This window comes from Sceloporus undulatus, chromosome 3, assembly GCF_019175285.1.
Source record: "Sceloporus undulatus isolate JIND9_A2432 ecotype Alabama chromosome 3, SceUnd_v1.1, whole genome shotgun sequence".
Classification (NCBI taxonomy): Eukaryota; Metazoa; Chordata; class Lepidosauria; order Squamata; family Phrynosomatidae; genus Sceloporus; species Sceloporus undulatus.
The window spans coordinates 107,218,149-107,230,963 of record NC_056524.1 but is presented as its reverse complement, the minus strand read 5'-3'; the positions used below and the strand labels follow the sequence as shown (position 1 = coordinate 107,230,963).

The 12,815-nt window shown below is 40.8% G+C and overlaps 1 protein-coding gene across 1 annotated transcript in view; it reads left to right on the top strand.

Annotated features, from left to right (window-relative positions):
- Window positions 1-5,576: 5,576 nt before the first annotated feature.
- MCF2L (MCF.2 cell line derived transforming sequence like) overlaps window positions 5,577-12,815 on the top strand; it is a 142,480-nt gene continuing 135,241 nt past the window's right edge. Inside the window, exons 1-2 of the mRNA XM_042457226.1 lie at window positions 5,577-5,633; window positions 12,396-12,585. Coding sequence (XP_042313160.1) covers window positions 12,417-12,585 — 169 coding nt within the window. The 5' untranslated portion in view covers window positions 5,577-5,633; window positions 12,396-12,416. The remainder of the gene's footprint in view (window positions 5,634-12,395; window positions 12,586-12,815) is intronic.

The window sequence follows — 12,815 nt, the reverse complement described above, 5'->3', positions numbered from 1 at the left end:
TACATCACTCTGTAATGATGCTATGATGTGAAATCCATGCTCACAAGATAAAATAAAGCCATCCACATAAAATACCAAAATATCATTATGTTCAGGGGATTCACTATGCAACACTTTCCAGCGGTGCAATTTTAAAAGCAATCAGATTTCTTTAAAAATAATCTCTCTGTTGGGTTCCTAAATACAAGCAAGAGATTGCAGTACAGTGCTAACCAAGTTAAAAATGCAGTTTAAATGATGAAGCAGAGATGATTGTTCAAACATCATCTCAAAGGCAGGCTCTAAATACAAAGATGTGAATTCTACAGAAGCTGAGGATGATAATGGAAATCGCAGATCCCAGATGTCTAGACACCAAAACACAGAGTATTGGGGGGGGGGGGGGGATTGATGATGATGAGCTTGAGGCCCTTGTGCAGAAAGGTAAATATGACTTTATAGGTATAATGGAGACCTGGTGGGATGACTGCCATAATTGGAGTGTAATAACTGAGTGTAATAACTATTCAAAAAGTACAGAGAAGTAGCAGGAAAGGTGGTGGAGTAGCATTATATGTCAAGGACAAATTCAATTGTATACAGATCCATGAGAGTGATCAGACTGGACCAACTGAGAGCATTTGGGTAAAAATAAAGAAATGAAAACAACATTGTGGTAGGAGTCTACTATAGGCCACCAAACCAAGAAGAAATGGTGGATGATGCTTTTCAGAAACAAATATGAGAAATCTTAGAGAAGAATGAGTAGTTATGGGGGATTTCGATTACCCTGATATCTGCTAAGAGCCTAAGGACCTGTGCAGGTTGGCCATTAACGCTGACCTGGGAGCCGAGTAAGGGCATGACATCCATATGATGCATGCCTTGACTCTGCCCCCATGGCAGTGTGACACCACACACCGCACCATACAGCACGTGATGTCATAGCACTCCCCTGGTGCTGCGTTTAGATGATTCAGTGTCAAAAGAGCACTGTAAAGCCACAGCTTTTTGCAGCTCCTTTCTGCGCCCTGGAAAGGCCATATCAGGGCCACAGTGTATGGTTGCTTGGAACCCAATCTGGCAAAGACTCTGCTAGGCATAGGCTCTCCAACAAATTTCTGGTATGCTTTGCAGATAAGTTCCTATTTCAAAAAGTAGAGGAAGAAACAAGGAGCACAGCTATTCTAGACTTGCTCTTAACCAATAGGGAGGAGTTGGTGACTGAAATCAAAGTTGTTGGTACTTAGGGGGAAGTGACTGTGGTCCAAAACACACTGCAGAAATAATCCAGTTTGAGACAATTTTAACTGCCCTGGCTCAGTACTAAGGAATTCTAGTACTAGGGAACTGCACTTTGGTGAGACATTTAGCCTTCTCTTGTCAGATTGCTCTGGTGCCACAATAAACTACAATTCCCTGGATTCCCTAGTACTGAGCAAGGGCAGTTAAAGCAGTCTCAAACTAGATTATTTCTGCAGTGTGTTTTGGACTCAGGTAATGCTAGAATTCTCAACTGTGGGACAAGGCAAAGAAAATTATAGTCAAACAAGGACCTTTGATTTCAAGAAAACTGATTTTAATAAGCTTGGGGGAAAGCTTGGTAGAATCTCATGGCAAGAGATGCTAAAGGAGAATAACACACAGCAAGGGTGAGAGTTCTTGAAGAAGGGTTGCAAAAAGCACAATCACAAACAATCCCATGGAAGAGAAGAAAAATGGGAAACATAGGAAAATATGGCTGCACAACAAAAAAAAAAGGGGGGGGGGATATGGCTGCACAGCAAACTCAAAGAGGAAGTGAAAATAAAGAAGCATGTATAAAGAATGAAAGGACAAATCAGCAAGGAAGAGTACAGATGTGCAACCCCATGATATCATTTCACAATGATATAAGGAAAGTTAAATCTTAGAATGAGTTGAAGCTGGCTAGGCAGCCGCAAAGAGGAAACAACAAAAGGAGGGTGGGTGTCAAATACATTTGAAGCAAAATAACCAAGGAAATTGTGGGGCCACTGTTCAGTAATGATAGTAAAATCCTAAAGATCACAGCGAAAAGGTAGAACCACTCAGTACATATTTTGCTTCATTATTATCCCCCAAAAAATAATTTGTGCTTCCATGCATCAGCAGAAACCTTAGCAAGGCATCTGAACTGCAAATCAAAATTGATAGAGATAGCCAGGCATCACCTGGTTAACCTAAACCAGTCCGGATCTGCAGAGACAACAGAACTGCATCCCAGAGTCCTAAAGGAGTCCTGAAGAACCCTCTGAACCACAGTTGCTATAAATTTTAAGAAATCTCAAGAACAGGTGAAGTGCCAGAGGATCAGAGAAAGGCACACACTGTCCCTCTCATCAAAATGGGCAAAAAAAGAGAAAAACATTAGAACACATTACAATGTAGTCTGTTGGCAGATATTTAGATGACAATGCGATGATTACTAGAAGCCAGCATCTTGCCAAACTAACAGTATTCCTTTTTTTAAAAAAATGTGTCTCTAGTTTAGTAAGTGATGGGAATGTTGTGGGTGTCATTTATTTTAATTTCAGCAAAAAATTTGATGACGTCTCCATGATATTTTGATTAGCAAACTGATTAGCCAGAGCAAGTCAGAGAAGGCAACAGGGATGATAAGGGGTAACAAAACATATAAGGAAAGATTGAAGGAGCTAGGCATGTTCAGCCTGATGAACAGAAGACTGAATTGTGAGGTGATTGCACTCTAAATATCTAAAGGATTGTCACAGAGAGGAGGGTGCAGGCTTGTTCTCTGCTGCCCCAGAGGGTAGGACTAGGTATAATGGTTTGAAGTTAAAGGAGGATAGATTTTGATGGAAGATCAGAATGAACTTTTTGACAGTAAGCGCTGTTCAATAATGGAACCAATTAGAGATGGTGGGGTCTTTCTCTGGAGGTACTCAAAAAGAGACTAGGCAGCGACCTGCTAGGGATGCTGTAGCTGGATTTCCAGCACCTAGCAGAGAGATTGAACTATATGGCCTATGGAGCTCCTTCCAATTTTGATAACCTTTGAGTGTTCGATATTATACTAGCTATGGTCATTAGCAGAAGACATTCAGGAATTGGAACAGTTAATAAGAAAGGTCAAAGATGAAAGTGCAAAGGCAGGTCTGATACTGAACATAACAAAAACAAAAATCATGACCACAGAAGAAATACGCAAGTTTAATCTAGACAGTGAGGAAATTGAAATAGTTAAAGAATTCTCATATCTAGAATCAAACATTGACCAGAATGGAGACTACAGTTAGGAAATAAGAAGACTGGGAATGGGAAGGGCAGCTATGAAAGAACTGGAAAAGATACTGAATAGCAAAGACATACAACTGAGCACTAAAGTCAGATTCTTTCAGCCCATTGTATTCCCAGTTACCATGAAGGGATGCGAGAGTTGGACAGTGTCTCATGGACAGAAGGAGGAGGAGTCTTTTCTACAAGGTGTGAAATGGGAGGAGGTCACTGGAGAGGTGACACCATGAGTTTCTGCACCGAGTGACACCAACCCTAGTGACACCACTGCTGTGAATGCATAAACATTATCAATTGTCTTACAACAAATCACAGAGGTGTTCACTCAGAAAACAAGTTCTACCTATTGTGTTTAAGTGAAAACACAGGCTTGCAGCCTTAATTTCTGACCTGGATTTGAATTAAAACATTCTCAGTAAATTACAAATGGACTTTAAATTTCCTGGACTTTGCAAATCTCCCTATTGTCGCATGGACAGAAGGAGGAAGAGCCTGCCTGCAAAAGATATCCTCCCCATCATAACATCTTTACTAAGGACTGAAACAACATGCAGGCATCTGACTAACATCTCCAATTGTTTTTTCCCCTCCTGTTGGTTTGTAACATCTTGCCTGATGAAGAAGCCCATGGAGCTTTGAAAACTTGCAACAAGTATAATGTGCATTTCAGTTGGCCAATGAAGATATCACTGATGTCTTCTACATAATATTCCACATACAATATGTTAATTACCTCAACTGAACCTTGTTCATGTTAAACCATTTAATAGTAACTAAACAGATAATTTTAAAAACCACATGAAATTATTATTGATATCTTCATTCTTATTACTATCTTCTTTTCAACATATACTATTCATAACATATACTGTCCACTAAAATATAATACTATTAATTTACCATTAATTAACATCCCCCCCCAAGTGCTCCCCATCACCAGAACTTAATATCTTCATATTATTCTTCCCTCCAAAATCGTAACTCTTCCTGTGGAGCTAAACCACCTTCATCTTTTACTAAAACCTTTAGGACAAATATTTTCCATATTTCTTCAAAATCATCCCTCTTCATTATTCCTTTTTTTACCTTGATTTCATGTTAACCTATCATTAACTGCCATTTGCCAAACTTCTTTATATCAGTCTTGAATTTGGAGATCTCTGTGATCTTTCCATTTTTGTATAATTAGTCTTGCTGCTAATAGATTTGTAATTAAGTCCTTCATAGTTGATGTCCTCATATATAGACACTAATGCTATCGCTGAGCATATTTATAACTCAATTTATTATTATTATTATTATTATTATTATTATATTTATTTATTTATAAAGCGCTGTAAGTTTACACAGCACTATACATAAAATAGAACAGAATAAAATAAAACAGACCTGCCAGTGGTGTATGTTCTAGAAAAGAGAATACTGTGTAATACAAAATGGAGAATATAATACAAAATTTCTGTTATCTCTTTTATCTCTTTAAATACTAATTGTCAACATTTCTTTACAGATCGACAGCTCCAGCACATATGAATAGAAGTACCAATTCGGTATTAGCAACTAATAGTAATGTCTTCTCCTTACAATATACAGAATAATGAGAAGGAGCAGTATCTGTTTTACATATTAGAGTTTGCTTAAGTTCTTAATAGATTAATATGATGAATGGTTAGAAGGTTTTTCCTCTCTATTTATATTTGTACTTATGTTGCAAATTTCCCTTTTTAAAATATGCTATTGTTGTTTTAAAACTGTGGTTTTATTATTATTATTATTTTGTATTGCCTGGAGGCATGTTGACTGTAATAAAGGCTTTGTTGTTGTTGTTGTTGTTAAAAAAGAAGTACCAATTCCTTGACAACCCTTCCAACACATCCTTGAATAATTCTTGTTTGTACAGTTCAATCTTACTGGTGTTAAGTGCCATCTCCAAATTCATGTCTAATCACTCTCCAAATGCATGCTTCTTTTAGTCCTGCTCCAAGTGGAAGAAGGCATTTGGGAATCCCTCCTGGGCAGAAAGTGGAAATGTTAAGGCATGTCTGGGGAAAGGAGGACCTTTGGGGGTTTCTCCTGAGTTAAAAGCATCCCTAGATATGGAGGACCTTTGGGGACTGCTCCTGGACAGGAGGCTGAAAAGGAGGACAGGTCCTGCAAAGGCCTCCCTCCTCCTGACCCAAACTCTGAGGCTGGTGCTCCTAAGAGTAAGAAGAGGAGTAGGCATTGGCAAAGAAAGAGAGGCAGTTCCTCTGCCGTCCACTAGGCGGCGACAAGGTCCTGCGAGGACGGAGGCTCTGGCCAAGGAGGGAGGAGGGCTCCTGGAGAGCAGGAGGCGGAGGAGCCGAGGAGTCAGAGCCGGAGCCCCAGGAGGGAAGAAGGTAAGGCTTAGGAAGGGCTCCAGCAGCCGGTGAGGCTGGCCTCCCTCCGGGGCGCTTGGGACAAAGAGAGCAGCGCCTGGGCCCCAGCTGGGCTCCTCCCGCCTGGCTGCTCTTCCCTCCCTCCCTCCCGGGTTCCTTTGTGGGCGCCTGGGCGGGAGTCTCTCCTAGGGCTTGCAGAGGAACCTGCTCCGCCTGGGATGCTCCTGCCCTGGCTTTGGAGGCTCCTCCTGGGACTAGGAGGCTTGCTCTGAAGCCACGTGGAGGAAGGAGGCAGGAGAGAAGGAGGAGGAAGAGGAGGAGGAGGGCACCTAGACCCCTAACTCCCTGGCAGCCCCAGGGATGGAGATGTGTGGATACACTCTTTCTTTCTGTCCTCTCTTTCTCTCGTTCTCTCTCTCACACACACATATACTAACTTTCTCACGCGTATATATACACACACTCTCTCTCATACCCATATATAAACACACTCACACATACATAGACCCTCTCACACCCACATGTAGTCACTCACACACATATAAACACACACATATACTAACTCACACACACATACTCTGTCACACACACATATCAACTCACACACATATAAACACACACACACCCATATACTCTCTCACACACACATATACTAACTCACACACGTACACAATATACTCACACATGAATATAGTCACACACACATATGCGCGCGCATACACACACACATATATATACACTCACATATACACTCTCTCACACATACTAATTCTCTCTCACATATTAAGCATACTTACACACAGACACATATATACACAGAAAGAGAGAGAGAGAGAGAGAAGTCCCACTGGGTTCACCTAAGGGCTCCTTCCTGCCTTCACTAAACTTGGAGAGATTTGCTCAAAGGAGCAGCCCCCATTTCTGGACTGAGGGCTCTGTAGCCAAACCCCCTCAGGCCCTCCAGTGAAGAGATGTGCAGCCTTTTGTGGCAAGGCTTGGTTCCCTTCCACCTCGGTTTATCTTGGAGAGCAACCCACTGCTTTGTTGTTGTTGCTGCTGTGTGCCTTCAAGTCATTTCAACTTCTCATGGGGTTTTCTTGGCAAGTTTCTTCTGAGGGGGTTTGCCATTGCCATTCTCTGAGGCTGAGACAGTGTGACTTGCCCGGGTTTCATGGACCAAGCTGGAATTTGAACCCTGGTCTCCAGAGTCCTAGTCCAACACCCAAACCACTAAGCCACACTGGCTTTCTAATCCTCTGCTAGCCTTTACTTTTTAAATGACCCTTGCTTCTTGAGGGCATGTCTTCAGCAAAAGTCCTGCTGTAGCCTCAAATCCAAGAATTGAATGAAAAGAGTAATTAAATATCTTGTTGGATGCTTCCTTCCCAAGTACATTAAGCATTTCAGATCCTAGTGCTTCCCCCTGAGTGGCAAAGCTTTTGAGCCTTGTAAAATCATTTGTGAAAAGAAAGGCAAGGCTGCACCCTCAAGGAACAGAAGCATTGTTGTGTTGAATTACTCTGGTGGTTAAAAATTAAAGGAGCCCCCCTGTGTAGCATCCATTGTTGTGTTAAGTGGGGGGAATCCGGGCAGGTGTCCCTTTCCTTGCTGGTGTAAGAAAAGTTGCTTAAGTTGAAGTTCTTCCACTACAACTTCTGAAAGACACATAATAGGTGGCTTTGATCTCTGTTGCATGCCCATCTATTTACATGTGTATACTCTCTCTCTCTCTCACACACACACACACACACACACACTCACACACATATACACATATGTTAACTCTCTCACACATATACACCCACACATGTGTACTCTCTCACACACCCATATACTAACTCATACCCATATAAACACACGCACATGTATACACACACTCATAGTCTCATAGAATATTTGATGAGAAGCAGAAGAGTGATAGACAGATTGTATTCTATAATTCAAACACACCTTCTCTCTTACAACCTTTGAATGATTTCCCCTCCTCTGTGCATTGTTAGTGGATTCAGTGGGCCTTGCATAACTTTCCCTTGAGAGAAGATAATTGGAAATCTGCCTTTGATGGGGGGGAAAGAACAACATTCTTATTGTTTGCACCAAGTCTAGTTTGTTGTGTGCCTTCAAGTCTTGGTGACTCTAAGACAAAACATATCATGGGAGGGTTTTTGGCAAGATTTGTTGGGAGGGGTGCCTTTGCCTCCCTCTGAGGCTGAGATAGTGTGACCTGCCTAAGGTCACCCAGTGAGTTTCCATGGCTGAGCAATGATTTAAACCCAGGTTTCTAGAGTTATAGTCCAACATCACAACCACTATATCATGATGGCTTTACCAACTCAACTGCACACTGCATTTGGGAAGGTCAAGTTTGTGGACGATAGGAGATGGAGCACCTGTACATGTAAGGGGAAAAACTGGAAGGATAACTTGAAATGGAGAAATATAGCCCCATGGGCTTTCTAAAAAGGTTCATAGCTTTTACCCTTTGGGCACAAGGTGGGTCTTTTGGCCATGGTTATTATTTGCATGCCACTGATTTTGTAAATGAGGCCATCCTTGTTCTTAGTCATCCTCAAGCTAAGGGTTTTTCCAGCACAAATTAATGCCACATTGTGGTTAGCTGGGAATCAGCACCTTGGATCTCTCCAGTTGTTGTTAGCCTACAAATCCCATCATCTGCCACCATTGACTGTGCAGATGAGGGTGTGCAGGGATTTGCAGTCTGACAGCACCTGGAAAGTCACGGGTTGCCAACCTCTTTGTTAGGCACATCAGTGAATAACAATTTTTTTCCTCCTGGAAAATAAATACCAGCTAAAGGTGAAAAATCAAGAGCTGCATGTCTTAAGCACCAAAGCCAGGATTAGTATAAATATTGTTGCCTCAGGGATAAGTTAGTCTTTCAGCATGTAAACATTGCAAGATGAAGACATTGCAAGATGAAGAAAATCCTTTCTGGATACAGTGAGGGATGTGGGTCCAGGTGAAGAAATTCAGGCTCTGCCCAAACAAGGGAGGGGTTCTGTTATTAATTAGGAAAGGCAGTCTGGAGTTGGGGTTACAGCCTGTTCTGGATGGGGCTTCACACCCTGCCAAGGACCAAGTGTGCAGCTTGGAGGTAGGTTCTCGGAACCTGGGTATGCTTAGCCTGCAGAAGAGAAGATTAAAGGGTGATATGATGATCCTGTTTACATATTTGAAGGGATGCAGGGACGTAGCTGGGGGGGGTTCTTGGGGTCCGGACCCCCCCTTCCGTTAGATAAAATGAATGGTGTGTGCTGTTGCGCCGCCGCACCCAAGCCCCATTATAGTCTGGACCCCGCCCCCTTCCCAAAATCCTGGCTACGTTCCTGAGGGATGTCATATTGAGGATGGAGCAAGCTTGTTTTCTGCTGCTCCAGAGACCAGGACACAGAGTAATGAGTTCAGAGTACAGGACTACATTAGGAAGAACTTCTTGACCATAGGAGTTGTTCAATAGTGGAATATGCTGCCCCCGAGTGTAGTGGAGTCTCCTTCTTTGAAAGTTTTTAAACAAAGGCTGGATGGCTATCTGTCAGGGGTCTTTTCATTGTGTATTCCTGCATGACAGAGGATTGGACTAGATGGCCCTTGAGGTCTCTTCCAACTCTGTGATTCTGTGGACTTGGGCCCAGCACTGGTCTGTAAGGCCCAGTGGCTGCTGAAGCCAGAGTGCCTTTGTTTAGCTGATACACTAGCTATGAGCCCTTTTGTAGAGAAGGCTAATCTGGCCACAATGATTCATGCTTTAATTACTTCTCAATAAGGTTAATCTAATGCAAGCTATATGAAGCTGCTCTTGGTTTGGAAGCTAGAGCGGATGCAAAACGTGCCACTCAGACATTATGGTTTGTTGTGTACTTTTGCAACCACATATCAGCAGTCTTGTACTAAGTGCACTGACTTCTAGTTTGTTTGCAAGTTCAATTCAAAATATTGATTTTTGGCACAGAAAATCTTAAATCAACTCAGGGGCAGGATTCCTGAAAGACAAACATCCATCTGAAAGGCTACCTTTTTGTATGCTACCCTGCTTGAAATTTGAGACTTTGTGGCGTCACTGTTGTCCCACCACCCCTAGAGTTTGACTTGTGGGTACTTCATGTAGGGTTTTCTCTCGTAGAGGCATCATGGCTTTATCTTCATTGAGTTTCTGGCAGGCAGTCCAAACTCCTGCTTCACCCCAGGCCTTTGGCTTTTAACACTGTTTTAGTGTGTTTCTAAGGAGGTTTTGTTTTTATATTGTGGTTGTTATTGTGCATTCCTTTAAATCAATAAAAATCACTAGCAGCCCAATTCTATGCACATTTAGAAGCAAGTGTTTGATTGTCTAACCCTTACTCTCAGCTAACTGTACAACTTTGGACTGCAGCCCATGAAATTCAGTGAGGCTCAGGAAAATATGATTGTCTCTTGTTTTGGTGCTTGATAAAATGTACATGACAAATATTATATGTATATGTTCACTTAACATGTCCACTTAGTGCCTTCATAAAAGTAAATATTAGAGAATTTGAAAAAGGAAGGATGAAATGATAGGAAGGAACATAATCTTTGTCACATGATAATTGTTCTCCTTTCTTCCTGTAGGCTTGGAAAAAATGTAAAATCGCAATTTAACTTCTAGTCATTCATTGCTCAACTACTGAATATTACTCAGTTGGAAAAAGTATACTCTTTTGCAGGATAAGTGGATGTTTATCAAAAACAGACACATGCAGTATTTTTGTTTTTTATATTTTTGCAGAGAAAAAATTGATTTTGACATATTAAAGGACTTTCCCACACCTTCCTGTCTTCTTATCAAAATTAAATCATAAAAGAAGATGAGGGGAAAACCAAGTATTTATAAATTTAAAGATATCACTATTTATCTTTTATAGGGAATAGATTTTTTTTTAAATTAAAATACCTGTGGTTATTCATTTGTGAAATCTTAGAGAAATCAGCAGTACAAAACTGCAATATGTATATATAGCAGCACAAACATAGCTTTTTAACAGTTAAAAAACAGTGTCCTAAACCTGTAAATAGCCTGCATACAGCAGCTCAGCAACAGAATAGCCTTGATTTGTAAGAGTCTGGTGGAATAAACTTTTTAATTCATCAACCATTAAATAAATAAAGATGACCTGCCAAACTTCTCTTGGAGCTCTGTGACAATGATGTCACTGTTGAAAATGCCTTTGGCTACTTATGGCTTTTAGTTTGTTACACCACTAAAAATGGAAAACTGGATTTACTGCATTTAAAATGTGTTCTGTTTCAGACAACATTCTGCATGGAGTTCATTACAGTGTTTCTTGATGTTACAGCTTTCTTGGGTTTGAAGCTAATAGCTCTTAATGTGTTTCAGAACAAGCCATAGGAATCTCCCAGGTTCCCCTTTCTTCTCACCACTCTCATTATTGCTGTTGTGTGCCTTCAAGTTGTTTCCAACCTCTGGCAACCCTATCATGGGTTTTCTTGGCAAGGTTTGTTCAGAAGAGGTTTGCCATTGCCTTTCCCTGAGGCTGAGAGAGTGTGACTTGCCCAAGGTCACCCAGTGTGTTTTATGGCTCAATGGGGAATAGAACCCTGGTATCCAAAGTCCAGAGGTTTTTTAAAAACTTTTGTATGTTTTTATGTTAACTTACATTGTTTTACATCGATGATTTTAATTGTTTTTTAAAACTTTTACTGTGGTGTTTTTGGATTGTTTTTATATTGTAAGATGGCTTGGATCCCTTCCTGGGAAAAAGGCGGCACAGAAATGAAATGAAATGAAATAAATAAAAATCCAACACTCAAAAAACCAGTCTGCACTGACTCTTCTTCTCACCATTCCTCTATGTAGGAAAAAAATTAGTCTCTTGTCCTGACATTGATAGTGAAAATTGCAAAGGATTGGGACCTAGAAGTATGACTGTTTTTATAATGCCGGAATCCAATAATTTATAATGCCGGAATCCAATAATTGATGCTAACAGTGTTCTGTTGAATGGATAAAATTTCCATAAGTAGTGGCTTATCATGTTCCAGTTAACTCAGTGGATCTGCTGCTATTGGGACTATCCATTGCATTCAAACCTGAATCCCTCAGTGAAATCATGTGTTGTGTCTACTGAGACGTAAGTCTCATGTAATTTCACTGGTGTTAATTCACAGGTTAATAAATATAGAATTCAATATACATAGAACTGGTGTCTTTTGTCCCAGTAAAGCTATGCTTGTCAGGTTATCAATGTGGAGGAACATCAGTCATCTTAGTCCAGTGTTCTAGTAACTAGCACTAAATGTGTGCCCAAAGGGTAGCATTGGGTTTTTCTTTCTTTCCTAGAAACCTGCCAGGGACCAGTACCCAGTAGCTCAGGGACTGGCACTGATCCAGGGGCCATTATTTTAAGTTAGCACTGCAGAGTTCTAGGTAGTTGAATATTTAGGCTCAGCCTACCTCTTGCAAGGATCAGCTTGCAAGAAGTGATGACAGTCTCAATATGCCTTGAACTTAATTCTCTTTTTAAAGTTACATTGGGAGGGAATGCATGTGGCTACACAGAGTCCAAAATGACCAGCTTAAAAACATTTCTACAAAAAGTGTATCAATTTGCCAGCAAATCTATGCAAAATCTGTATTCCTGCAGTTCTTCGTACAGTCTTTAACATGGCTTTCAGTTTGGAATATGTGATCTATCTCTGTGGAAAACCTATAAATATTAGTTGACCCAAATAAGCTGTCGCTGTGTGTCAGTTGTTGAAAAACTTCTATTTCTTTTTACCTTTCAGGAGTCAGAGTCAGATATTTTCATGTCTAATTACTGGAGGCTAATTCTATGTAAGGAAACCAGCAGTTGCAACTGTTTTTCAAAAGAGAATCAGGCTAATGATGGGAAAGATGACACAGACCACCGCATTGTGGTATCAGACATCATCAGGCTTGTGCAAGATAAGGAGAAGGAACTGGCAACATTGCAAGGTATGGTAAAATTCTGATTGCTTTATCTCAAGGTCAGAATATTTTGAGCAGCATTTTATAATAGAATAAATTTCTGTGTAAGATTAATGCTGCAACTCTATGCATACTTGCATGAGACTGAGTTTCACTGATCAAATGGGACCTTACATTCTTCTGAATGAATAGCAAAAATAAAATAATTCTTGAATTAAGTTCAAAATGGAAGCCCTATTCAGGCATTCCTAGAGCAT